Source organism: Cariama cristata, unplaced genomic scaffold (genome assembly GCF_000690535.1).
Source record: "Cariama cristata isolate BGI_N322 unplaced genomic scaffold, ASM69053v1 scaffold5636, whole genome shotgun sequence".
NCBI classification, from domain to species: domain Eukaryota; kingdom Metazoa; phylum Chordata; class Aves; order Cariamiformes; family Cariamidae; genus Cariama; species Cariama cristata.
In genome coordinates this window covers 3,098-30,552 of record NW_009621411.1, presented here as the reverse complement: position 1 = coordinate 30,552, position 27,455 = coordinate 3,098, and the positions used below count along the sequence as shown (strand labels likewise).

Genomic DNA, 27,455 nt, shown 5'->3' with positions numbered 1-27,455 from the left:
GCACTCCAGCGAGTGGCGTTGCACTGGACAGCGTTAAGCTCTGGTTCAGAAAAAGGTGGTTGCAACGTTATTTTTTTTATCTGATTTCTAGCCAAGGTTTGACTCTGATAACTTGGAATACTGGGTCAAGGTGAAGTAACTTGCACAGTAACTCTCTCAAGAGTAAGGTACCCTGTTGCTATGCCTAAAACTCAAGGGTCGCACACAAAACTGGCTGTTGAGCACTACTGCAGGTTGTATGTTTGGGCAAGTAATACAGGAGATTTACCCCAAAGCACCATCTCCTGCATTTACAACTACCTGAGATCAAGGAAAATGAATTCCAGGGTGAAATTCCCTTTGGCTTTGCTTCCCTTCTGCGCCCCCGTGCTCCCGCCCTCAGCCTGCTTCTTATGGCAGGTAGGAGTGTGCATCTGCCTCCTCATGCAGCCTCCTAGGCCTCTGGCAGCAGCTTGTTCTGGCTGCCCTAGCACAAAGGGAAGAATTTCCGCAGAAATGCGGGCTGTCTGGGGTACGGGTGTCACATGTGAAAACACAGTGAGACGTCAGGACCTCGGAGAGATGAATACAGGACAGAAAATCACTCAGACTATTTACACAGTGGCCAGCCTGACGTGACAAAATGTGGATACCAAATTTCATAGCTGGTGGTTGCTGGGGACTAGCTCAGCAAGTCTCCAGCCAGCCCTAAGGGGCTGGATGTTTGCATTCCCCAATCACTATGATTGGCACTAATTGCCAAAATGAATGCTTATTACTTAATGATTGCTGAGTAAAATTTCTCCAGTCAACTGAGCAGTCAGAGAAATAGGTTTCAAAAGAAATCTATTTCTTATAACAGCCATGCTGTCTTGTGTTGCATTCCTACTGGTGTTTGGTCTCTCTGGAGGAGAAACCTGGATATAGGAAGTTTAAAAATTAATATCAAGCAATCCTTAGAAATGTTTTCCTTTCTTTAAATTAAAGACAGTGGACCAAGCCTCTGAGTATGCCATCTCTGAAGCTTTCTCCCTTCAAAAGTCAAGGTATCCACAGAGGCCTTGTAGTCATGTGACAAGTTTGGAAACCATGGAAAAGCTGCAAGATCATGATGCAGCCTGTGAGGAAGGTGAGCTGAAACAGTGCTTGTCAAAAACTGCCTAAAATGAAGTGTTCTTGATCTAGTGTTGTGGTTCTGGTCTGAACAGGCTCTTGCAAAGCTTGAGACTATAAGAAACAGTTCATAGTAAGATGTCTTTCATCTAATGGAGAAGGGCATAAGAAGAATCAGTTGCTGGAGTTCAAGGTAGATTTTAATTAGCATACCTAAGAGAAGGATAAACTCTGTCTCCTGGAGATTTCAGGTCAAGATAAGGATGAATACTGCTCTTGAAGACACACTGTATGGTCAAATACAAGTTAGTGGGCTATAGGAAACTGGATGAAATTACCATATTTTTGATAGCAGGCCAGATGTGAAAATGGAATTGCTCTGTGTAACTTTCACATCTATGAATAATTGTGTGGTTTTGCTTTGATTCCCATATGAATTTTTCCTCACTAATTAGCTAACTAAATATGCCCTTTGTAATGCTTACAGCCACAAGTGCTTACTGAAATTTGAAAATAAAACCGCGGTACATTTGAAAAAAAAAAAGAAAGAGAGGGAAATTATCTCCCAGCAGTGCTAAAAGTACATCTGCAGTGTAAAAAGCTGATAGGAGACAGGATTTTAAAACCTGAATTAACCATTCTTTTGAGACTTAAAAGTGAGCCTTACAGAATGGAATGAAGACATCTCTCGAGCATCTACTTCAATACAGGAAGTCAGCTTTTTCACTTGTAATCATCAAGGGTTCAACTAATAGTATGGAATAAACCTATCTGCTTACAATGCACAGTCTGAGTGCATTATACAGCATAGTGGCTCAAAAGGAGCTGTCTTTGCAATTGGTGGAAAAGTTGCTTGCTTTCCTCATGTTTCTTTGTTATTTTTGTTTGCCATTTTCTGCTAAGGTTTTCCTTTTTATAGCTACCCATCCCTCAGGATTCTTCCTATCTCAACTGAAAGCCGTTTATCTAATCCATTATTAGAATACTTAATTGTATTAACTACACATAGTCTACTTTGCAAAGAAAGGTATTGATAAGAGAAGTGCCAGAACTCTTTTACTCCAGTTATGAGAAGCTCATATTTCCCAGTCAAAAAAGTAACCCTTCACCAAGCGATAAGCTGTTTTTTTCTCTTCTGTTATCAGATATATTTCCTTTTTCCTGAGCTGGCCTGAGAGATTATGAAAGAGAACAAAAGTGATTTGAAGGACAATAAACATTAGATTTATGTTTTCTTCAAAAAAACCCACCCCTTTTTAAGGAAGTTTTAAAAAGGCTTTATTGCCTTAGAAATACCAGGACTCGATGGGAGCATCTTCATTTTATGTTAGAACTAGAGATTTGGAGCAGCTTCTTCCTCCTGTTTATCAGCTGTGCGCCTTTACAGGGGATGACTTGCAGTACAGTGGCTGCTGAAATCCCTGCTTTTTGCCCATCCTCACTGCACGGATGGCTGAGGATAGCTCAGCTTCTTGCAGGGCTGCTCCCGATGCCTTGCAGTTTACAGCCCTGCATTCTGCTTCAGGAACAGCTTGGCCACCCATGCAGTAAGGCCAGATGGTTTGTTGAGGCAGCAGCCACGTTACCCGTCCTTGCTTTTGAGCAGGAATTCTGAAAAAGGAATTTTTGCATTTTTCCACAGAAGAGTGGGGATGCAAATAAAATCCATAGAAGGACTTTATACCCAGTTGTTCATTAGGCATTTGAGCTCACTGAGGAGTACCAAATCCATCACGGGTGCATTCCTGTAGTTGCAGTCTTAATTCTGAGTACAGGTAGTCCCTGGTGAAGCTTGCCACCTGACAGATTTGTAATCTAGACTCACCAGTTGTTCCCGGAGCTGTGGTACTTGCAAAGGTTAACCTGTACACATGAAGCAAACATTTGTCCGAACAGTGGTTCTTTTTGTATTTAACATATGACAACCCTAAGTGTCTGCAAATGCAGTAGTAAAACATATGAAAGTTATCTGAGTATGAATTACCTCACGTGAATTCCATCTCTTTGATAAATGCTATAATAATCACATGAGTGATCTAAATGTCCACAGAATCATGTAGGAAAAATGAGGTGGAGGAGAATTCATTTGTGACATATGTGACAGGGAAAAAGTTTGCCATCTTCTCTTCCTGTTCTTTTATAGATCAAAAAGATGAGAACGGAACTATTAGCCTTATTCCATTTTCAGTTGCAGATTAGCTTTCAGTCATTTTAGACAGCCTTCCCAGCATGCGATATAACTATCCCAGAGACAGAGTTTCGCTAGTTTACACTTACCCATATATTTTTTAAAGCAAGTGAAGTCACCAGTCTCTTTCCTCATGATAGCCCAAGAGCTGCTCAGTAACTGGATGAACTCCAAACTGCAACTGGAGCTGAGGAGCGATGGAGAAGAGGAAGTTGACTCTGTCCTCCTGGAAAAGCCTTCTGCAGCCACTCTGACGCATGAGCGGTTTGATGGTGAGAGCATAACAAAGCAGTTCCTGGCTTCCCTTTTAAGGATGTGCTGGGGAAGGGAGCCAGGCCTCATGGCTTGTCAGACTGGGAGGTGAAAGTTGCTTTGAGGCCAAGATAGTGGGTTCAGTAGAAACAAGATTAGAAGTGATGATTTTTCTCCCCTAGCTCTTACAGCAGCTTGCTGTAGGGCTGCACAAATGCATCTCATAAACACCCAATGTCTCCCTTCACAAAAGAGAAATTTTATTTCTTTTGTGTATGGGTATTTGTGAGGCCTATCAGATTTATACAGCTGTTTGAGATGCTCAGAGTCAAGGCAGTAAAAACTGGATGAAATGTTACTGCTCTAGCATGTTCAAGGGGAGACTAAGACTTTTGGGATAAATGGAGTGCAGCCAGTGTGTCTGCTTTCATCAGAAATGCATTCGCAGTCTGGGAAAGTGATCCCTTTAATTACTTTAGGCTCTGTGATCTGAGACAGAGGGGTTTATTCATTTCAGACTAGCCTGAGATAATCTGAATTCCTCATTTCAGACTTGTGCAGTTATCTGGAACATGAAATGGAAAGTTCCGTCCAAGAATACCTACAGCATCTTCTGCAGAGTGAAGCTGTGAACTGTAGGATAGTGGAAAACCTTAGACTTGAAAACATCAGGGAAAAACAAAAACTTGCAGATCCACGAATAATCATGGAGCTCAGACACAAGCAGGTGAGCAGGCAAGGCAGCACAGTTGAAAGGAATGAGATGGAAGATTATAGGATTAGCGTAAATGCTTAGTGATACTTCCCCAGAATTCTCTCCCAACCTGCAATAATCTCTGACTAGGAGGCAAATACCTGAGGATACTCTTCCACAGTTTATCTGAAACATTACTGCATTTCTGCATGCACATTAGTCATTCACAGTAGCTTGCACAGTCAACTTTCACTACATCTGTTCGGGTTTTCCCCCTTTCCAAAGGCTGACAGGAACAGCAGCCATAGCAGTCAGTTCTGAGTTTGCTCCCATCAAGTAATACTGGTTTAACCTCACACTCTTGAATGGAGTTTTTTGCTGATCTGAGAGCAGAACAAGTCCAGTCAGTGCTAGCTATGGATAGGGCTGCTTGCTTCATGTGAAAGGTGGATTGTGACCCACCCTGTCAGTGTACGATGAGCCTCAAATTCTTCAGCCTTTGGCATCTGTTTTGACTTTTGCTGATTTCCTCCTTCCTAGGTGAAAGAAAACCGAATGAGGCGTCAGAAGGCATTAGAGCTTCAGAGACAAGAAAAGGCCCTGAAGAAATCAGCTCTGTCTGAGGCCAAGCTCCAAGCACAGGAGGAGAGAAGGAAGGCCCTGAAGGCTAAGAAGGAGGAGGAGGAGAGGGAGAGAGAAATGGTGAAGCTGCGAAAGGAAACGGCTGAGAAGAGGCACACCATAGCAGAAGCAAGGAGAACGTAAGAGGGATGGGGGTCAGGGAAAGAACCATATGAAGAATGCTTCTCTTACAAGCTCCTTTTGCTAAATGTAAGAGGAGTGGTGGTCCCAAAGGAAACATCTGATATTTCTCCATCTCCAAACTCTCCCAAAGCTTTTTATTCCTTTGTTACCAACGTCAGTGGCAGAGTTTATCATTAGTGGGAAGATGGGCTAAAGATACTGTGAGCCTCCCCTCAGCCATTACCAGTTATGTACACTGAATCACAAAGTAGGAGTGTGTTTGCACCACCGTGCATTCTCTCCATCAACTCTGTGGCCACATCCAGCCTTGTTAGCATCTAATGCAGCATGAAAGCCAGTACACAAGGAAAAAAAAAAGAACAGTCTGTGTTGAAAGTCTAGCACTTATAATACTTCCTCCACTATCAGAAAATAAAGAGCATTCTTGGCTGAGAATTCTGCAGAGACATAATTTTTGCTTCTGCTGAGCTTGGATTGTCACAGAGATGTGACTTGTAGGGATGACATTTATTTACTTAGGCAGTCCTGAGATCCTAAATCTCCTCATGCAGATGCTTTACTGAAATCGTATTATTTTCTTCTGCCTGCTGTATTTTGGAAATGCTCCAGACTGTTTAATCTCTGGGACCCCAAACCATGACAGAGGCTGTTTTCTAAGAAGGCTAAGTTAAATAATCAGCAATTATTTACCAAAGCTGTAGAGGTGATTCTCTTAGGTTTGGCCAAAAAGAGAGTGAAATCTGTGCTACAGTACTTTCCTCATTGTATTAGATCTGTCTGTTCACTTTCCAGGGAGGGGAAGAGACAAGCAAAAAGTCAGAAGCTGTCAATGCAGGAGGTATCTATTGCTGCATCACCACTCCTGGTCCTGAAGAAAGAGGAGCAAGGAGAGGAGAAACAGAGAAAGGCTCAGGAGCTGCTGCGCAGGATTCACACCAATAAGCAGAGAGTGAGCATCACCTTTCTTTATCTGAGACTCTGAGCTAACTGCCCTCAGCTACCATTTGCAAAACTGAAGTAAAACATCCTGGTTATCAGAATTTTTTACTTTTTCCAAGCCCTCCTCCTGATACCAGGAAAGTAAAAGAGTAGGGCAAAATGTGTCTTGTAGGACTAGGAGCAAGAAATCCTGAGCCTCCATCCCTGGTGTGTATGCACCTCAAGTGTACTCAGTGGGAGGTTTCACTTAGAATTGTGGAAAAGATGTAGCTTTCAGGACAGTTGCAAACATAAAGGCTTCTGCAGTTGAGAAAAAGGCAGATGTACAGAGGAGGCAGCAGAGCAAGGTTTGTTTTCCCTTGAGGAAGGAAGTAAAGGGGCGGGGGGGAAGTGGCACAAAAGGGGCTGAGAAGCCCTTATTGTGTATATAGGAAGATATTTTAAAGATTGCCTTGCAGACCCTGCTGCAGGAGCAGAGAGGAAAGAGGACAGAAGTGCTGAGGCTTGGGATGAGTTTTGAGCTGGGTCTCCAAGAGCTGAAGTATGCCAGCACATCCATAGTAACAGGTTCCTCAAGCATCCACACCCACTGGGTGCAGTAGGATATTCTGTGGTATTGCAACAGCTCTTTTGAGGCAAACGTGCAGACTTTAATAATTCCTAGTGGGACCCTATTTCTTTTACCCTCATTATTCTGATACCATGGCCAGCTCTGGGTTAAACACCTAGTTGTATCAAATACTTGCAATTGAAGAGCAATCTTTCTGTACTGAATAATTTTATATGGGCAGTCTCACCAAAGGGAATAAATTTCCCTGAATGCAGGTATGAATGCCATCCATCACGTAATGTTTTTAATTAATAGAGCAGGCATCATCGTTAATGTCTACTTATCTACATGTAGAAATTTTTTTAATAGAAGAATCCCCTAGTTTTTATGGCGATTCTCCCCATGCCTCACTTCATCTGCCCATCTGCTGGATTTGAGCTTGGCTACTGTTTAGCAGTACACAATCTCTCTCCAGCACAATCTAAGCTATGAAGATAAGCCTGAATGGAACCACAGAACAATTTAGGGCTGGCATAATGTGAGAAGCCATGGCTTAGCTGAGCTAAGCAATAGTGACACTTTGATTATTTTTCTAAAGTGGAAAGAAATAGCTAATGCATTGACATTTTGTCCTTTTTGTAAGTCTCCATTTGGAGATTTCAGTGAGTGAGAGGAATGCAATTAAAACAAGGCATTATGACAAAAGAGGAACAGCTGAATCCTGTGAGTTGACCCACTTAGGGGATCAAAATGAACAGGTCTGCAGTGACAAGGCTAGAATTATGGGGTAGATTAGATAGCAAATTGCTGTTCTGTACAATGTAAATTGCTCCCAGAGGCAGCGAGTCTAATTACACAACAGGCAAAAGGTTTGGCTTCCCACTGGAACACAAGTTAGCTTAGGTCATGTCAAAAATTCATGCTAGGAAGTGTCTTGATTTCCATCTCAGTTAAAAAAAAGAAAAAAGAAAAAAACCAACAAAAACAAGTGGTCCATGGAGATATTTGTGATCTGTTCTCCACAGAAGTGTTCTCACCTGTAGCATCTTAGACATTTTCTAGACTTTTAACTCTTTCCTGTCTCTAGAAATTCTGTGTTCCTCACCCATTTTATTCTTTTACACTTGGTGAACTAAGTGTATTTCACTCAAAAGCATAGAGCTCCATGATGTTATCTTTCTAGTCCCTTTCTGCTTTTTACAGAAGACCTGCACATGCTCTGTGGTTGTTTTTTTTTTTTTTACCCTCAAGGTAATTGTTGAAAGTGGGGATTCTAAAAAGAATCTCAAAAAGAAAGTCAGCTAAGGGGAAGGAAGGAGAGGATCATCATTTGTATGACGAGCTGTATCTTGCTCATTGGTTTTCTGAAACTCTCCCATGCAGTGCATGCAACGACATTTCTCTGCTTGGATGAAAGTCATTCTGGAACACAGAATTAAAATGGGAAAAGCCAGAGCCCTTGCTGACTGGAAATGCCAACAGAAGGCCCTGCAAGCTTGGAGAAACTATACTTGGGCCCAGAAAGTACAGCAGGAGACACAGCAATTGGAAGTTCAGCTCCGAGATCAAAACAGGTAGTGACCCTACACTGCGGGAATTCCTTCTACTGCAGCAGTACTCAGGCAGTGTAGTGATCAGGGACTGTAAAAGGGGTTTGCCAGTTAGCCAGCAGAAGGAAAACAGTAGCTTTTTGAGAAAATTGCTACATTGTGTGCCATCTGCCAGAGGCATTGTGGCACAGAAAAGGAGGACAGAGATAAACAAGAGCTTTAGCACTTTCCAACAAGCCTGCATCTCACTCTCTCTGTAGGTATATTTCCTGGAAATCTCACCCTGGCTTGCTCTGGAGCCCAGAGAATATGAGGTGCCATATTTATTCCTGATTAATATAGTTGTTTCCTATTTCAGCAGTAGTATAGCAGAGATCATTTTGGCTAGTGCCTTTCATTAAGGAGGCTGTTGGATGAATTCCCTATCAGCCAGAGAAAATTTTGCTCTTGCAGGTGTCTGGCAGGCTGTGTGTTGAGGCACTGCTGCTTCCCTCTATGCAGCTGGCAAGGGAACAGGATACCTCTTTTGCACCTATCCTACAGCCCAAGGATAACACAGGAAATTGCAAAATGTGAACTAGGAAAACTTACTTCAAAAGGACAGGCATCCTTTCTGCCCTCCCACTCCTCCTTGGAGAAACTCTGTACAGCTTTGGAGGGCCTTCAGAGTTAAGCGACAGAAAGACTTGGGAAGTTACGGGGCCTCGACTGCTGTACTTGATGCAATTGTTTCAGGCAGGCCTGGGCAGAAGCCTCACTCCTATCATAACACAAGTGCTTTCTCATTCAGGAAAACACAGCTGTCTGTGGAGCATAACCAGCGACGACTTTTGCGCTGCTCCTTTCTGGCATGGTGGCACTGGAGCCAAACAGAGACAGAAAAGCAAGAGCTGCAGATTAAGAGGGAGGAGACAAAGAGAAAGAAGGTACAGCTGCTGGAGGAAGTGTCATGGGGGAAGGGTGGTCTGGACAGGCTACTGGAGGTTAACAAGCCTGGGACAGCAGAAGTAAACCATCATCAAGATTTGCAGCAAGACAAGGTAAATCCTTCCCATGTAGTTTTGTCTATTGGCATCTCAGTACTCTTACAAAGTACTTCTTTTGTGCAATCAAAAATAAAAAGAACGTTGTCCCAGAGGAAGGCATCTTTACCAGGGTGACCCCGAAATACCTGCCTGCAAGTGTTCAGGAGAGAAGTCTTTAAAAATCAGAGGCAAACATGAAGGACAATGGATGAGTTTTAAAAATAATCTCTAATGCTGCCAGAGAACAATTCTTCAGGTACTGTGAGTCACAATGAGCATCCCCCTCGCAGATCACTTTTGCCGAGAGATAAGTTACATCTTTGATGCCTGCTTAGACTTAAAAAGAACAATGCTTGACTGCATGACAAGAGATTTTTGTCATACCAGTGCAGCTCTCTGGCTTTTAGGCATGAGGGAAAAAAGTTGTCACTAGCTGTTTCAGGATAACGTGCATCACAAGGAGGTAGGGGAAGAGCATCAGAGGTTGCTTCCTTAAATTGGTATTTGTCAGGTCAGAGCCTGCCCTTCCTTTCCGTCTGTACCACAGCGGTATCCTGATCCTAGCACAAGAGGTCACACACACATTACAGGTCAAGCTTTTAGTTTGATTTCCTATGGTGCTTATATCATCCTAGTAGGCCCTTATTTTTCTTCTGATGCACTGGTAAAATTTGTGCTGGAAGGATAGGACTGAATCTGGGGTTTGACCTAGGAATCAGAGAGCAGACCTGATATCTGATGCCTCTTCAGAAAAAGACCATGTGTCAGAAGAGGCACAGCCTCATTCCCCACTGTACACCAGTTTCACGGTAATATTTATCAAAGCTGGAGAAGAGGCATGAGGAAGCAGCACTTTGTAGACTTCTCTTCCATCTGAAAAGAGACTGTCCAGTAGATCAGCCATGTAGATCGCTTCAACAACTGTTTTTTCCTTTATTATCCATCTGAACACTGAGTGGGGACAACACAGTCCAAAAGGGAATGTGCTAATCCCCGAGAGATGAGCTTAACCCCTGAGAAATGAGCTGTCCTGAGCCCTGCTCCCTTACAAAATAGTCAGGATATTCCTGCCAGAGCTCTTGCCTGATCATGTTTTCTTCTTCCCAGTGAAATGGCACACAGCTCCTTAACAGTTCTTTCCCACAGCCTCCCATTTTGTGCATGATGGGGCCCCTCTGCCCTGGCTAGGAACTGGATAAAGATTGCATAGCTGAGATTACCCTACTTCTCAGGCATCTCACTAGATTTGCATTAAAGAAACACTACGTAGGAAGGGCAGAAGAGTGCTTGGGTTTTAAGTAATGCCAAATTTTCCTCATTTGTTTTTTTTTTTTTTTCCCCTAGCCAACTGAAACTTGCCTCATGCAGAAAGAACCTGACCAGACCACAGACCACTCTTGTTGGGGTGCTGTTTACACATTTCATTCCTACAGAAAAGTCAAATTAGCCTGGGAGATTACCGTAAAACATGCACCCCCAAGTGTCCAGGACCAGGCTGTGTACAGGAAGCAAATAGCCACTCCCCCCCAGCAGTTTCAGGCACATGGTCCAAAGACACCTCCTGCTTATGGTAGCTGTTTCAAGCACCGTCATGCCTTCCAGCAACATGTGATTGAGGAGCAGAGGCAGCAGCTTCAGAAACAACAAGAGCTGATCCTTGAACTGCAGAAAAATCAGAGGCTGAACAAAACTAAAGAAGAGGCAGCAGAAGCCACAGCTGCAACCCAGCCACTTAACAACTTTGCTTCACAAACCAAGGAGGAAAAACCAAATAGGGAAAACCAGTCCAGATGCAAGAAAACAACCCATTTGAGGTATATGCCCTCAATAAAGCAGGCTCAGTTAGTCAGCATTTTCCTGCTCAAGTTAAGCCAGAATTTGCCAGGCACACTTCAGTTATGCTAGCACTATCTGCTCTTCCTCTCACCTGTGACTTAGCCTCAAGGGCAATATCAGGCTGGCCACAGTTCTCCCTCCTTCTCCCTTTTTGGAGTGGCTTGACACCATGTGATCCATACAGGATCCACTGAGAACCAGCAACACCAGAGAGTGTCACACATAGTAGCAGCAGGGATTTATTTAGTTAGGAAAAGAGACAGTGTCATCCTCAGTATTTCAGAACATGCAGCAGCCCTGGCTACTCAGCTCCTGTGCAAGGATGCATCATTAATCCCGCTTCAAGCAGAAGAAAGGTGTATCAGGGATTCAGAATGAAAATGCAGCACAACGGAGAATAGAAACTACAAGGCCTGTTTCTCAACCATCAGTGGTAGGTGTGAGACATCATTTGACACATTCATTGACTAATTTCTTTACTCTTTCTTTTCACAGTCCACCTGCTTCCCATGAGCCAGAAAACACAAGGGCAGTGATGCAAGACAGGAGGCCCTGCAGGCAGCTGACCTCAACTCATCCCATACTGAAAGGTATTCTTCTAGATAGCAAAGACTATTCCAGACCACTTTTCTCAACAGCTTGTCCAGAAACTTCTCTCTCTCTTTGCTTCAGCCTTGCTGGTTGATGACAGTATGCAAGTAAAACTCAGCACTCTATTTCCCAGCCTGACCAGCGCTGTAGGAGCCTGAGCTGTTTTCATGCCCACGTAAAACCTGGGCCACTGCAAGCCCTTCAACTCCATGCTTAGTACACTAACATTACTTCTAACATTTGTGATTGTTTCCGGTGCAACAAGACTCAGAGAGAAGCTCTACAGGGTTTTTTTGCCATCAGTCTTATTCCCTTCATAGTACATCCAAGTAACACTTAAAACTGACTAGTCATTTTCATCTAACTTTGACAGAGGTATTGAGATTTCAAAGGGAATTAAGTGCCTACCCAAGGTTTTGTGAGACAACAGTAGCTAGGCTGGGGAAGGAGCTCTGGATCCCTGCTTTCTGTGAGATATCTCCCCTTCTCTGGCCACACGCACTACTGGGACCAAGTACCAGTGTGTCACTGTGGCAGGGATGCTTTCCATCATGAAGTCGCTCATAAATAAGCAACTGGAGCTTACTGGAGACCTCACAGTAATTGCTGCTAAATCAGGTGCCCTGAGCCTCAGCACTCAGTCAGGGAAGACAGGGTTAAAACTTCTGAACACAGCTCCTTTCAAAACTGAGCCTCATGGCTCTGACTGTCAACCAAGGAGGGTGGAGTAAATCTAATCAGTATAGTCCTGAGTCATCTCATAAATGTTTATGGGTTCCTTGTTCATGACACTGCCAGCTGTAAGAGGCAGCAGAAAGCAAGTCCCTTTGTGCTGGCATTGCCAGGTCAACAGGCGCCTGGCAGTAGAGTGAAGTGGTCATCCTTGTTCACCAAATTTCTGCCATTATCCTATAGCTCATTTCCACTAAACCTTATGTCCTGTTTCTGTAGCTATGGAGGAGAGAGCAACTCAGCGGGCAGAACAGAGGAGGAAACTAGAAGAAGCCAAACAACAAAGAGAAGAAGAAAAATTGGTAAGGGAAGTAGAAAATGAAGTAAAATCTCTTTCATACCGTTCCAGTTACAAGAAATGTTGTTTTAGCTCCAGAGTCAAGGACCAAGAAAAGGCCCTTTATCCAAAACAGGAGTTTTATAGCTTGTGAGAAAGCAGATGTATGGCACACTTCAAAAGAAGTAGTTATTGCTGCATTTGCATATGGTAACGGCACTAGCCCTGCCATATTGCAGGCAGACACTTCATGTTGATGCAGTTGCAATTCTAGAAGCAGCCTCCCTTACCACTCCCCCAACACTTTTTCACATCTACCCTGTGACTGTAACTTGCCCTTGCCGAGGATGGGAAGGATGGAAGTGCATGCAGAGATCCCCTTGTTGGAGCTGGCAATGGTGGGTTTCCCCTCCCCTGCCTTTTCTGTCTGGTCATGTGCAGCTTGAGGACGTGCAGTCTCACCTAGCAAAAATCCTGCATCTTTCTAGCAAATCTCTGCTGAAGAGAGAGGATACTGACAATATTTGCATAGTTAATACACCAATTCTGTGATACACATCCAACAGAGGAGCCTTCTTAGCTTCAGGGCATTAAGCTGTTACTGAAAACATTGACAGTAAGTTGCATTAGGATTAGAAAGCTCAGAACTGGGGTCCTAAAACAACCAGTGTTTCTTCCTTCTCCAAGCAAGAGATACGCAGATACGCAGGAGGCTGAAATGAGCCTTAGAGAATGCTTTAACCATAGAGTGGACAGACAAGCATCAGGTTAGGTTTCCTCAGCCGCAGTTGCCACAATTGCAGAGATCAGGAAATACAGTGATAGTAATTATGAATTATGGTTAGTGTGGGTTTTTAGGCCTTTGATGCATGTATCAAGAGCAAAAGCTTTATTACTGAAAACAACTTCGTTGATCTTCAGTGTCTGGGGAAAGAAATGTTTGGGTACCTGTAATGCTGCTTTGCATGTAGAAGTAAAGCTTCAGAGCAGAGCCCGGGGGATTCAGAACTGATTTCAGTGATCAGGTTATTGATAGATAACTTTGTGTATGGTTTAAACTCTTTAGGGGAAAATTGGGCAAATACTGTCACTTAGGGCAAAGATAGATAGATATAGAGAGAGATATATAGGTAGTAGAAAGAACAGTCCCTCCTTCCCCTCTTCTACAGTTCATTGTCCAGCACAGATCATGTCTAGTACGTGATAAAGTCTGCTTCCTTATGAAGTTTCAGGTGCTGGTCAATACCAGAGGAATACTGGGAAAGCTCAGAGGTCTGTGTTCTCTGAAAAGGTCACATGCACCAAATTAAATTTTACCTTCCTCCCATTTTCTCCATTTCAAGGCTCAGCTGAAGGCTGAAGAGGAAGCAAAGGAGAGGAAGGAGGCTGAGGAAAAGGAAGCTCGGCGGAAAAAACAACGGGAGGAGAGAAGGCAGCAGAAGCTGGTGACCAAACACCCCACCGGTTTCCCCCCGGCTTTAGCAAGGATAGGGAAGAAGAAGAGCCCTTACCTACTAGCACTCAGTCAGCAGCCAGAGTAACATGAATGGAAGGTCTTCATTAGTAGAGCAGAGTTCCACAGCACAGCACCTGCTATATAGACTCAGCACCTTCCCCCTTTTTGGCAACATTAGGGGAAGGGTTGTGGACTGATCGCACTATGAAGTATTGCTGTCTCTGCCTCATCAGCAGGACTAGAGGTCCCAGCTGGTGGCTGTTCACTGCTGAGGTATAGCCACATAGGCCCCCACAGTGGTACCATGTTCAGCCTACTTTCAGACTGCTCCTTCCACTTGTATGCCCCTCTAGCATACACAATGATACCAGTCACAAACACAATTTAAAAGTAAAGAAGTTTGACAGATACATCAATGGCAACTTTCCACCTGAAGAACAGAAGCATCCTCTCCTTGGAGCCAGCCTAGGAATAGTCTCACTTCATTATTGTTACTGGGAAGTGAGCTGTCCTAATAACCCAAATAGCACATTTGAAATCCTACAGGAATTTGACCTACAACTACTGTTCTACTTGGATTGAGTGTTTTAGGATGTTTGACCTTCATGCCTGAGTCTCAGTCAAAAGTAATATTGTACTGTTATGTAACACCCACATCTTCCTTTGACTATTTAGATTAGATTAAGTGGTAGGGTCCATGCATAAACTCAGAATCATTTTTGGACATGTTTTCAGTCTAGTTTTATAAACATAGAAAGCTGCCCTCCTCGAGCTCACCAAAGCACTCCTTCCCACACTGATGAAGGCCCATCAAAAGGAGGTTCCTGCTACGTCAGCACTGCTGGTAGCCACAGATTCTATGTCTGCCACAATAACACCAAACTGCAGTGCTGAAGGAAGGCCAAGTGCTGATACATGGCCCAAGGAAGTTTCCAGAAATAACTATCATCTTCCATGAGAATTTTCAAGACAGTTTGGGCTGCTTTCTACCACAGGTTCTAGTACATGGGGGTCATGTCTGGTCTGTACTGCTAAAGATGATGCAGATCCCTATTTCCTGTCAGGTCATGACCTCTAGCTCCAATATGACAATCTATCGTCATTGCTTAGCATCCTTTCATCCAGAGCGAATTAAAACTACTGCTCTTTGTATTGTAGAAAGAGATGGAGAAGCAGAGGCGGCTGGAGAAAATGCAGCAGCTCCAGAAAAAGGCCAGAGATCACTATGAGAAGGTCCTGCTCAGAAAGCTGGGAATGGTGCCATGGACAAGGCTGAGGGAGCAAGCCAAGGAAAACCTGGTGGTAAGTGCTGAGGATAAAGGAAAAGGCTGGTGCCATGGGAAGAAGGGAAAAAGAACAGATGCAGCACTTAGCAGAAACCTTAATAGGCTCTTAAGCCAGGTGGAGATGGAAAAAGCAAAAATTCTCCCTGCACACCCTGCCCTATATTAGTTCTTTAAATCAGCTCATCTGACAATTATCATGAAAGGTCATCAAGAACCCACAAGGGTTGCATCCTCATTTATAGCTGATTAAACAGGAATGAAAAGGACAAAGGAACGAGTTTCAGTCTAATGAGAAGTCATCTTTTGTTAGCCTCCACTTGTCTGCAGTGCAAACTGCCGCATGATTTGATGCCAATACACAGTGGGAGTTAGTTTAGTATGATGCAGCCAAAAAAAAAAAAAAATTGAAGTTATATGACATGAGCCTGTCAGTTCTCTTGCTCCACAGCAAAGCTAATCAGTAAGACACCGCCAAGCCACTGTAGTTACAGTAGTTAACCACAGCCCATCACTAGGGCTTTCCCTCTCTCTGGAGTTGCTGCTGGTGCAGTGTTGGCCACTGCTAGAGGTAGGACACCACAGGTGATAATCCACCAATCTGTTCTAGCCCAGCTGTTATCTTCAGTGCAGAATAGCAAGTGGTAGCTTCTGAAACCTTGACACAAATATTGGTAATGAAACATTTCCGTACATGACTGAATTTGCATGTCTTATCAGGGATGGACTAATAACGCTCAACTGTATCCTGAAGATTTAGCCAGAGCCCAGGGCTAAGTTGGCAAGCTTCCATTTAAGTCACTGGAACTGCAGTACTTACAGTACTCAACCAAATACCCATAGGCCTCCAGCTGGTAAGAAGTAGAGGGATAGCAGCTGCTCCTTAAGTCCACCCTGCTGGTCAGTGTTATGGACAAGGCTGGGCTAAACTGTTACAGGCCATGCCTCTGCTCCATTCACAATAGCTTAAACTGAGCATCTAATTCAAAAGGATATTCTCTAGAAGTGACACAGCAGTGCCCTGATAGAGAGACTAGTCTTGTTCCTGATGCTGACCCCTCTTTGTGGGAGCCTATGCTGTAAGTTATTCCAGATGTCAGACATCTGCATTTTGGGGGCCCCAAAAAGCTGAGGTGACTTTCTAGCATACCCAGTTTTCTGTAGCTTTATGTTTATGTAGTTGCTAGTCCAAGTAACTAGCTGCCATCTCTGCTGTCTTTACTCAGTTGGCACAAAGGCACCACAGCTTGGAACTGCAGAGGAAATGCCTGAGGGCTTGGCTCCAGGACACCCAGAGCAGCCTTATGGAGAAGATGTCTCAGGCTGAGGACGTCTATTGCCATATGTTGCTGAGACGGGGCTTCCAGAACTGGCTAAAGGTTTGCCTGCACCACAGTGGAGAAACGATACCAAGCGAGCTAGCTGCTGCACTTTCCTCTCACCACAGTGCCAGTTCACAGACCTGCAGCCCAGCTTTTGCTGAGTTACACTGTCTCCATTCCACCAACATCATTCCCCTCTTTAGAGACCTTCTTTCATCATTCTCCTCCACCCAGGATGCTCTCCTACATACTGTTCCTCCACCTTTGCCCTCTCTCACCCTGCTCCCTGCTGATTTTCCCCCACTCCTGTCCCCATTACCCTTCACTGCCACAGTCTCAGCACTGCTCTGTTTCTGCTTATTAGGCTGGGGGTTGGAAGAAAGAATCCATTCTCACCTCTTTTTCTGTCCTCCTTCCCTAGTACAAGGATTACCTCTCCAATCTGGAGGAGAGAGCGAGTACCCTCCATGCAGCCTGCCTCATGAGGAAGTACTTCTGGGCATGGTTTGATGTGATCATGGAGGAAAAACGTACCTTATGGGATAAGCTGAAGATTGCTACTGAACACAGTAACAAGTAAGTGCACTGCCTTGCTAGCGGTTCCTTTTATTTAGGTTTAATATACCTTAGAGATTATTTTATAGACTCTTTTAGATAGAGGTGAATTATCTGCTCCTCAAGAACATGTGAAACAGGTTCTTACTGCTGGTATTTTGCTTCTGTGATATGCACAGACAATATCAGCAGAGGTTTATGGTAAGAATTTTCCATGCAGCCTGGAAAAGGAAGTTTAGTGGTACCCTTCACAGGACTTTTAAATCTGCTGAAAGAGAATACAGCAAAAGCAGATTAAGTAGCTGAAACTTTCTAAGCTGATTAGCAGATCTGGCCATGCAACTTCTTCTAAAAGCTGCCTTAGGACAATCTTTAAGTACAATTATAGCAAGCCAAATGATTATGCAGGATTACACTGTATTGTTTTGTCCACAGCAGATGATTTAGTTCACAAATCCAAAGCTGATCAACTAGAAACCCCTACTTAAGGAATCTTTCCATTTATGCCATCGTCAGCCTGACTTGGCAGTAAGAACTGCAGCAGACAGTTCTACCAATCATAACTGGAGTGGGATGCACCCAGTTCACTCATTGTCCCATAACTGCATTAGCTGTGCATTTTAACAGGAAGAAAAAAACTATTATCAATGTTCAGCAGAAAACAGAAACACGTTCACCTACCTCACCATGAAAACATTTCAACTGCATGCAGTCATGAATAGGCTGCGCCTGTGCATAGCCCAAACAGCATCTGCAGCACTTTGGAGGAAGAATTTAATTTAATTCACCTCTTACGTGGTAGAGCAGACCTGTTTCTAGCTTGCTGTGTCAGTAAGATCAGAACAGTACACAATTTAATCCAACAAGCCAGCAAACTGGAGGAACCAGGGAAAATTCAGAGCCAGGAAGAGACTGGATTCATTCTACGTATGACCTCATATTAGGAGCATAATCATCTGTCGTTCCTCATTACCTCTTCCCCCACTGACAAACAAAAGGCAGTTCAAACCTTTCTTTAGACGGGACTGTTGCTCCCTATTGCCCATATGGGAACCCAGGCAAGGCACCTTTGGTGGGGTGATTAAAATTAGGCAAGAATTGGAGCCCAGCTGCCTGCGCTCCCAAGTGGTTGGTTTGGACCAAATGAGCCTGTGTTTTTCCTGAAGAAACTGCTTTCAGAGACCCTGCTTATTTTTCAAGAAACATCTTTAATCTTCAGAGTCCTAAGCAAACACCAGCTAATGAATCCTGTGAGAGGGGGGAGCAAAATTCTTGGAGGAGAGGAATAGAGAAGGGCAATGTGTTATTTTTCCCTGGCATGACTGACATATTAATGGAGAGGTCTGCACATAGATGTTTAACATGTCACAGCCCTGACTAGCAGCAGAACATAAATCCCACAGCTATTTTAGGAGAGTTCTTCCCTCAAATAACAGGTAATCAAAAGATGACATCTATGTTATGCACACATCTGCATGTTGTCACTTTGTTCTTTGTGTCCCCAATTTCTTTAAGGAGACTCATGCTGAATGCATTCAAGGCATGGAAGCAGTACCCATTACTGATGAAAATGGAAAGAGAGAGAGAGGAAAGGAGAAACCAGCTACGCAGGACAGTAGCTGAAATTCTCCCCAACTTCCAAACACAACAGAAGAGAGTCAAAGGAGAATGGGAAAGGGGACAAAAAAACTGGTTCTGTTCAGTGCTACCTTCCTACTGACTGATCCAAAGGGAAGTCCTGTCCAGTGCGAAGGGTCTTGCAGCCTGAGGAAGCTCCCTGGGGTCACTGCTGTCATAAACTAAGCATATACGGAAACTTACCTGATGGTTTCACTTTGCACTTCAGGGGTTATTTCCCACAAGGTCCTCCTTGTGTGAAGTCTCCCCAGGGGTGTCTTGGCTGCTGGCAGTGAGGCCTAGGTAACCAAAGCCTTTCAGGCCAAGACCATTTCCACATGCAGAGCTGCAGCACTGACATGAATCCTCCTCCATCACACGAAGCACAGAACTGAACCGCACCTATTTTTCCTTAAGCAGTAACCTGGTGCTTTTCTGTTGCCAGTACTCTGTAGGGTGACAGCTTGATCAGAGAGCGAACAGACCTGACTGTCAGCTGACCACTGACCACTGCTGCAAACTTGGCCACCCAGGGAATAGTTGCTAGCTAACTGAGCCAGGAAAGTTTGGATGGGAGGAGGAGAGGGAAGAGCTATTTATGCAAGTCATATTTGCTAATGATCCAGATCACAGCATCGCATATGGACAATCTAAAACCTGGATTCTTTTTCAAGGGAGTGCCTAGTTCGCAGCATTGGCCAGCTCACAAGCACAGTGCTTTGATTTTGGTGGCAAGCAGTGATTCCATGTTTATAAGCTTCTGTCTTCTTGTCATTTAAAGATTTTTCCAAGCTGTTTAACTATAGTATTTAAGGATGTATTGTGCAAGTCTGTCTGGGCCTTTTTACTTGATCTAGCACTTCAAAAAAAAAAACCAACCTAAAAATCCAAGAAAAAGGCAGACTTTATTTTTATGTAAGCTAAAGCTGACATGATTAAAATGAAAGTTTCTTATCACTGTTTAACCTTAACCTGCAGCATAGTGTAGATAGGGTAATGCTGTTAAGATACATTATGTCTTGTCTTAGCAACAGCATAAGGCAGGAATCTGGAATCACTTCCCCCTCACAACAAGATAGGCAAAGTTCTCTCCAAAAGCATTTGGCAGTACAGGGAGAAGTTGGGTAATGCCAGGAAGAAGACAGTTTACCATTATCCATTGTATCAGATAATTTTTATATATGTATTGTATATACACTGAAAATTTCCAATAAATTCAAATCTGAAATGAACACAACTGAGTTGTCAGTGCAAAGTGTGTGAGAAGCCAACTGAATGGCACTGACAGAAGTCCAGGGTCAGGGAGCTAGAGCAGCACTAAGCACTGCGGATGAAGTGGTACAGGGCAGGTCAGGCACCCAAGTGCAGCAGCAGGCTCCAGAGCTTTAGCATCAGGAATTCATCCATGTGGAGAGCTCACAGGGATGTGGTCAGAGTTTCTCTGCCCACGCAAGCCAGGCTGTCGTGCAGACTCTCGGTGCAGGTCTGAAACAACCCTCACTCCCAGGTTACCTCCCACAGCCATCCTGTGCAACACATAAACGTTTACCATCTCGCAAAGGCTGATTACAGACCTGACCACCAGCAGGTCAGACGAGCACATTATCCAAGCGCGGGGAGCTGAAGGTGCCTGCGTTGAGTGTGGGCGAGTACAGACCATCTGGCTGCATTAAAAGGCAGATTGTGAGAGGAAGCGACAAGCTGAGAGAGGGCTGAGTAACTTGTCTTATGGGGAAGAACGGGCACTGCAGAAGGGTAGCATCTCTTGCGGAGGACTGAGCCAAAGACGCAGGGAGGAGCAGAGCTGGGGCCTGAGCTACCAAACTAATGCCCCTGTGCAGCCAGCAGCCACACTTGGTGCTAACTGCAGCAACCTTTGGCAGCACAGCAGCAGCAATCTGCTTTCTCTTAGTACGCTCTCTCCCCTTGGAAGCCTCTCCCATGTAGTGCCCAACGAGGTCCTGGAACACCTCCAAACCAGCCCTTACGCTCCCACGTTACTGGTGGCCTTTTCATAAGCTGACTTCCTCCTTGCTGGGGCTTGGCAATGAACACAGTAGGGAACGTCTCCAGCCTACTCTCCATCTGGATTCATGGCATAAGGAGGAGAGTGACCCAGAGGATGAAAGGCGAGGACACATCCTTTCTCAGCTAGAGAGAAGGTGGCATTACAGCCAGCCAGACACAGGACACACTGCAGCTGTAAGGGGAGGAGGAGGAGTATGGAGCAGTAGAGTGGACGAGCCCACCTGGCTCAGCAGCTGTTGAATCTACATCTCTCATAGCTAAAAGTGTGCCCCAAACCACTGGCTACTCAGGGGTGCATCCAGTTTACTGAACTGCAGATTCTTTCCCCAGCAATGCCACACTTGTACATTTTGTCCTTGAGGCCCACAGCTCCCACTCATCATCTACGAAAACGCTGCTGCTTATGTGGAACATAACTCCCCTCAAAGAACGTGAGGTACAGTCAACACTTACTTTTGAAACTGGCCTTTGTCTCCAATACTCTCACATTCTAGGGTTTTCTTCTATTCTTAGTAGCTCTGAAAAAAGATTCTCCTGGTAAGATAGTCTTTGGCCAGACAGTTCCAGCAGCAAGAAGCCAAAAGATGATCCAGGAGGAGCTGTGCTTTGATACCCCTTTGCCCTTGCCTACTGCTAATTCAATGCTTGCACGGAGCTGAAGCCTCAGCTGGATCCAGCTGAGGGATAGGGTTGCTGTTCATACTGAATGTGGTCTGAATCAACGGGAAGATGAGAAGACCCTCGACTTCCCCATTCAATCCACACCTGGCTGAAATAACTCGTACCTCCTTGGCAAAAGCAATGACAGTGTTGAGAGACTGCACAGGACACCCTTAAAATCCCTGTCATGATGTTAAGTATTTTGCGAATTAAAGCTCCAGTAAACATTTCCCAGCAGGAGGGTGACACACAAGAGAGCTTGTTAGACTGAGGAAACAGCTTCAGCCTGCAGCTGTGCCAGAGCATCCCTCCTGCTCCAGCACTTGGTTAGACGCAGATGTCAATGTCTTAATGCTGGTCATCAGCCCACACTCTCACAGCTCAGGCAGCACACCCCTGCCTGTCAGCTCCTTGCTTTTCTTGGCAAAAGAGGGAGGTGGCTGCACAGCCACTTTCCTTCTCCCGCGCAGGGAAGGCAGGAGGATTTTCACTTTGGTACAACAGCAAACGCAGAACCCTGAAGTGATTGCAAACTCCCCTTCTGTGATTCTCCCCAACCCCATTCCCTGCTGACACCTGCCCTCCAGAGTTCTTACCTGCTTTCCCAAAAGCCCTGACCACAGAAATACCTTCTTCTCGGTACATCTGTACACTGGTCTCTTCAAAGTCTCCCAGGCCCAGCTCAAACTGGATTTGAAACAGTGCCTGAAGTATTAAACAAGTTTGCTTAGGGAAAGCAGAGGAAAAAGACTGTAGCTGTGGACAGCAGTTAGCCTGGGAAGGGTCCATGAACCACTGCAGTCTGATCCACAGCACACATCTTTGCAGACCTGTCGTGCATTATGGACACCAGCTGCAGTAGCACACCGTGGCCTTCCCCAGCACATGAGCTGCCACTCCAGACATGCTCCTGTTGTGTGGGCGCAACGAGGCAAGCCACAAGGGGAAAAAAATAAAAGCTGGGGAGAGACAGTAGTCTCGTGTCCCCGTCATCAGCACTGCAGTTAATGAAGCTGGTGGCTGCTGGCGTGTTGTAAATCTGACAGCCTTCTGTGCACACCACTCTCACCTAACTACAAACCTGTTTAACTGCTAGTGCAAGGTCCTTGTTGCCAGCAAGTGCAAAGAAATCTTCAAAGAAAGAGCTGAACAGCAGACAGAAGTACCCCCCAGGCAAATCAAAGCACAGCTCTGGGAACAACCAAAGGCACCTGTGATTCTACTCATTAAAAGTCATCTTGCCTTTCAGCAGATGTCCCCAGATACCAACAGAATCAAAGGCTACATCTCTTCCCACTATCTGCACAGATAATATCCATGTCATTTTCAAACACATCCCAGAAGAGGGTTTAAAGTAAGAGACTGTTCCTTTTTGGGTTTCTGGATGTATTGTGTGGGTGGGTGTAAGAGGGAAAACAAGACACTGGACAAAAAGGCTAGGAACCTGATCAGATACCGATAATGGATTGCTCATGGGATGCAAGATCCCAGTTCAAATTCTCACTGCGAGGGAATCTCTCTAGTTTCCAGGGTGGTGAGAACTGCCAGCAGGTCTCTGTTTCATCCCAACACCAACAAACCCAAAGGTCAACTTTTGCAGAACTGAAAGAACACTTGTTTCCTAGCTTCTCCTTAGCCTGTTGCTCCCTTATTCCCAAGGCCAGCTCACATCTAAATAGCCATGAGATGATGGCAGCTTTTGGTCATTTGACCTGGCTGAGTGTGTTGGCATAAATCAACAGGCCAATCCACAGATCATTTCTAACAATTTATTTTGATTCATAATTGCATCTATTTGGAAACACTGAATATGATGCAAAACGGACACACACACACCAGTCCTTTCAACAAAGCTCACAAATATGTTTCACAAAGTTTCTTCCTAAAGCTTAGGGTGAAAAAACAAAACAGAACACCCCACTCTCCAAGGCAGACAGTTTTTCCAGAGCCCATCATTCTTCATATTATCATTAGAGGAGTTCCATAAAGACAAGATCTTGGGAGGCTGAATTCCCACATTTCAAAAAGAACCTCACCTGTCTGCAGAAAGATTTTCGCTGTACAAACATCATGACAGTGGAAGAAAATCCTAGGAAGCTGTAGAGTTCTTCGCTGAAAGCAATAGTGGAAAACACATCCATAATCACACACGCTTTCTGCCCTAATGAGGCAATATTCATTCATATAGAAAGAAAAAACTAAACACATTATTAAGACATTAGGCAGTGAGGCAGTATCCATTTTATCTTCAGAAGAAATTTTACAGCAAATGGTTTCATTAAGACACTTGAAAGCAACCTACTTTGAAGAAAAAAAAAGCACCATCATAGCATGAAGGCTGAAATGTGATTAGAAGTCACAAGCAGCGCCAGCTCAGGCTCACCAGTGACTTTTGTCATTTGAGGACAAGTTAAGTGGAGAAAGAGTCACGTGGGGACCTGTGACTTGCCTACAAAAAAGCATGATGTAAGAAGACACAGTTAGAGAGTGTCAAGCCACCATTTATAGGGTGTATCTAATGGTACACAGTTCTTAGTACAGTCACCAAACAGTAGGGTGCTGGCATTTGGATATGAGGGGTTTAACACTACAACAGCAGCAACATCAGAACCCTAGCCACTTAAGAGTTACCCTAGTCTGCCCAAGTCCACACTACTTGTGAAACAACAAATGCCTCTTAAAAGGTCATGGTTAAAGCAGGATAAACTAATTTCCAAGTCTGGGCGGAGAAACATCAAGGCCATTACCAAAATCCTTCCCTGCTTCTGACCAGTTCTGGGTTCTGTCTTCTTACACAGGGAAACTTTTCAAGGGCCAGCAGGGTACTGTTTTGTGCACTGCCAGGTATGTGTATACAGCTCTACAGGCGAGACACTGGTCCTTGCCTCAGGGCCACACACACGACCCACAAGTCACCGGTCAAATGCAACCTGCTCCCACTGCTTCAACACCCAAGCAGCAAGGATCTAGGCAACTACGAACACAGTGATCTCAAGGACTGACTCTTTATGCCTAGGTCTTAACATTTTTCTACCAGCGTGGCCAACAGCAAACTCAGCAAGAAAATACTCAGAAAAGAAGTTGTCCTTTAGTGCACAGGAGATCACAAAAGTCTGCCCTTGCTGTAAGTGCAAAAGGGAGCATTACCCTTCAAGAGCTTCTCACTAATTCTCAGGGCTATTAAAAGGAGACCTCCAAAGTATGCATCTGAAGCTCACAACTCTTCCGCCCTTTTAGATATCCTGTTACTTTGTGCTTCCCATCTCCCAAAGCATTCACAAGGTAAATCCACTCAGGAAGAAGGCAGGAAAGTATAAACAAGAGCCATGTCCTTAAAAGAAAAAGTCACCACTGCTATGCAGATTACAGCCAGTGAACTTCCCATTCGCTGTGGAATCAGCACTGCATTCTTCTCCTAAAAAAAAAAGAGCCTTGCAATCCTTTTAGTATCCTGAATGGTTCCAGTTCCCTCTGGAGTGAGCAGATTACAGCCAGTGAACTTCCCATTCGCTGTGGAATCAGCACTGCATTCTTCTCCTAAAAAAAAAGAGCCTTGCAATCCTTTTAGCATCCTGAATGGTTCCAGTTCCCCCTGGAGTGAGCGCAAAAATAAAATTTACTTTAGCACTTCATCCCTACTGTATTGGAGTGGGCTTGACCACAGTATGGAACGGTTACATTAGTCCAAGGTCCTTTGTCCACTCTGTGTGGGAGAACACCACTGAGAGAGTCCAAGCAGTTCAAATGGAATCTCCCACGCCAGAGCTCACTAAGAGACAAGGGACAAGGCCACGCTGACAGACAGGCTGCAAAGTAGTAACCAAGCTCTCTCTGCCTGTGGGAGAAAGTCAGCACAACAGGGTCAGGTACTGCCAGGGAAATGATCTGCGATCTGCTCTGCTCTACTTGTTCCCAGCCAGGAGTAGCAGGACTCTGAGCAACCACTTGTCTCAAACCCGTAAAGGCTCCCAAGAGCTCATTCAGTTTACGGGCACATGACTGATTTCTGCGCACGTAGCTCACAGGGACAGAAAGGCTGGCTACCTCCACTGCAGGGGTTCGTTTAGCCCAGGAGGTCATTCTGCCTTAGTCTTCCCAAGCGCCAGACGGGATGAGATCCGAGAAGATCACAAACATGCTAGCCCACTGCATCCTTATCTCCAGTGTTGTTGAGCTCCAGTTCATCTCAGCAGGCACTGCAAAATGCGCATGTGCCATAGAAACATTTACAGACAACTCATGTGGAGGCAAGGTCTTTGTGTGAATTTAAGTTCCTTGGGTCAGGCTCCAAGGTCCCAATGGTCAGAAGGTCATAGAGGAACAGCACAGTCCAGCTAGGTGCCTTTTTCTTCACATTAGGGCCAGGGAAGTGGTCAGAAACCTCTTAGTGTGTTCCATTAGAGGCAGGAAGCAAGGGAGGTGTCCCCTTTACCTCCTTCTAAAGGATTGCTCACTGGATGAAAAGGACTAAGAGGGAATAACGGACACTCAGTAAGTCAGTAACTCTTTCTGCACAGCTACATTCCAAGTGTAGCTGCTCCTCAATTACCTGCTGGTTATACAAAGCGCCACTTGAGGAAACCAAACAGTGCAAGGAGGGGCATGGTCTTCACCTTCAACTGGGACAAGTAATCAGGAGCACACACATCAAATAAGACAGGGATCTCAAGGGACAGCCCCAACCCTGCTACCTTTTAGCACCACGCACCATCCATCTGTTCTTCAGAGATAATGCACAGCAGCACACAGGGAATTTGCATCCCCCAGCTGCCTGTCACACAAGTGGAGTCAGGGGTAGGTATGATCTGTGCATGCTGCACATGCATCTAAAAACATCAGTAGCTAGGACAAGGCTCTTCCTTCTGCTTCTGCATCTTAGCCCCAACCCATTACTCTCATGCCATGGTCCCAGGCTTTTCTAGCCAGACCTTTCATATTACTGCAGGGCTAACAACATACAGAAAAGATTTAAAACAAAAAGCAACAAAAAAACCCAAACCCACCCACAACAACCAGAAGCCATCACCACCAAAACCTTGTCATTTCAGCTGAAGCTCAAGCCTGGGCAACAATACAGTTGCAGGCTGGTAAGGAACAAGTGGCGTTCTTGCAGAGCACATTTAACACATTCATTCACCTGCCAGTGCAGGTCATCTGCCCCAAAAACAGACAGTTCCAACACATCTTCTTCCTCTCCCCACATACACAGGGGCTGAACTGCTCCTTGGCTTCCTGGCTTAAGAAAACAGATCTACAGTCAGGCAGCGACTGGGTTGAGAGGAGACAGGATCACTATATCATTAGCAACACAACTGACCAAGATGCTACCTACCAAAAATGCTGTTAGTCAAATTGTCTACTCTCCCACAGACTCCCTTCTGCCATAGAGGGAGGGAGAAAGGTAGTTTTCATAAAGCTACAGTAACACCAGACAGCACTCCTTTTCCCCTCAGAGGCCACTGTACATGTTGCTTCAAAACATCTCCTCCTTAGTTGGTATATCTACCTGCTGTCTCATGTCACAATCCATAACCAGAGAAGAAACACTTTGAGGGAGATGGGCCAAGCCTTCAAATCAACACAGACCCAGCGTGCAGAAAGAATGATGAGACCAAAGATGACAGTGTCTTCTCACCCAGCTGGACAGACAGGGATGCAATAACAACTTTAGGGGTCAAGAGGTGAAGGGATCTTACAAAGCCCTACAGGAATGTTGCTAACAAAGGCACTTAATACAAGCAAGTATACAGCTAGATTGAACAGAAGATAAGGGGGGGGAAAAAAAGCACCAGAGAGGAGGGAGCTGCTCAGTGACTGCCTAGACAGTCTCTCGTAGCTAAAGAGCCTGGCTTCTGCAATGGTCCATCTGTTATCTGTATTAAAAGTTCACCCTCCTGACATCTCTGAAATGTCACATGTAGGTACAAGCCAGGGATTCCTTAACCTTTGCAGGAACCAGTGAATGCTCTGAAGTCCAGCAGTGGGTTCCTCTTGATGCCAGGGTTCACACCCAATGAAACCCCAAGTTCTTAAAACCCTGTGC

General features: G+C 44.8%; 1 protein-coding gene across 1 annotated transcript; it reads left to right on the top strand.

Moving 5' to 3' along the window:
- The first annotated feature begins 97 nt into the window (after positions 1–97).
- On the top strand, positions 98–18,827 carry KIAA1407 (KIAA1407 ortholog). Its single transcript, XM_009701940.1, has 16 exons — positions 98–130; positions 967–1,108; positions 3,421–3,552; positions 4,084–4,259; positions 4,767–4,987; positions 5,784–5,940; positions 7,864–8,054; positions 8,821–9,070; positions 10,400–10,869; positions 11,387–11,481; positions 12,434–12,516; positions 13,835–13,936; positions 15,106–15,249; positions 16,457–16,609; positions 16,974–17,128; positions 18,623–18,827. Exons 2-16 carry the CDS (start codon positions 1,069–1,071, stop codon positions 18,825–18,827), a joined length of 2,574 nt encoding a protein of 857 aa, XP_009700242.1. The 5' UTR covers positions 98–130; positions 967–1,068.
- The last annotated feature ends 8,628 nt before the right edge of the window (positions 18,828–27,455 follow it).

Bases quoted from the DNA above. Each gene is read 5' to 3' on its own strand.
- KIAA1407 (XM_009701940.1), top strand. From the start codon at position 1,069: ATGGAAAAGCTGCAAGATCATGATGCAGCCTGTGAGGAAG. The intron at 11,482-12,433 runs GTATTCTTCTAG...CTGTTTCTGTAG, and splicing joins AACTCATCCCATACTGAAAG to CTATGGAGGAGAGAGCAACT. The intron at 17,129-18,622 runs GTAAGTGCACTG...AATTTCTTTAAG, and splicing joins GCTACTGAACACAGTAACAA to GAGACTCATGCTGAATGCAT.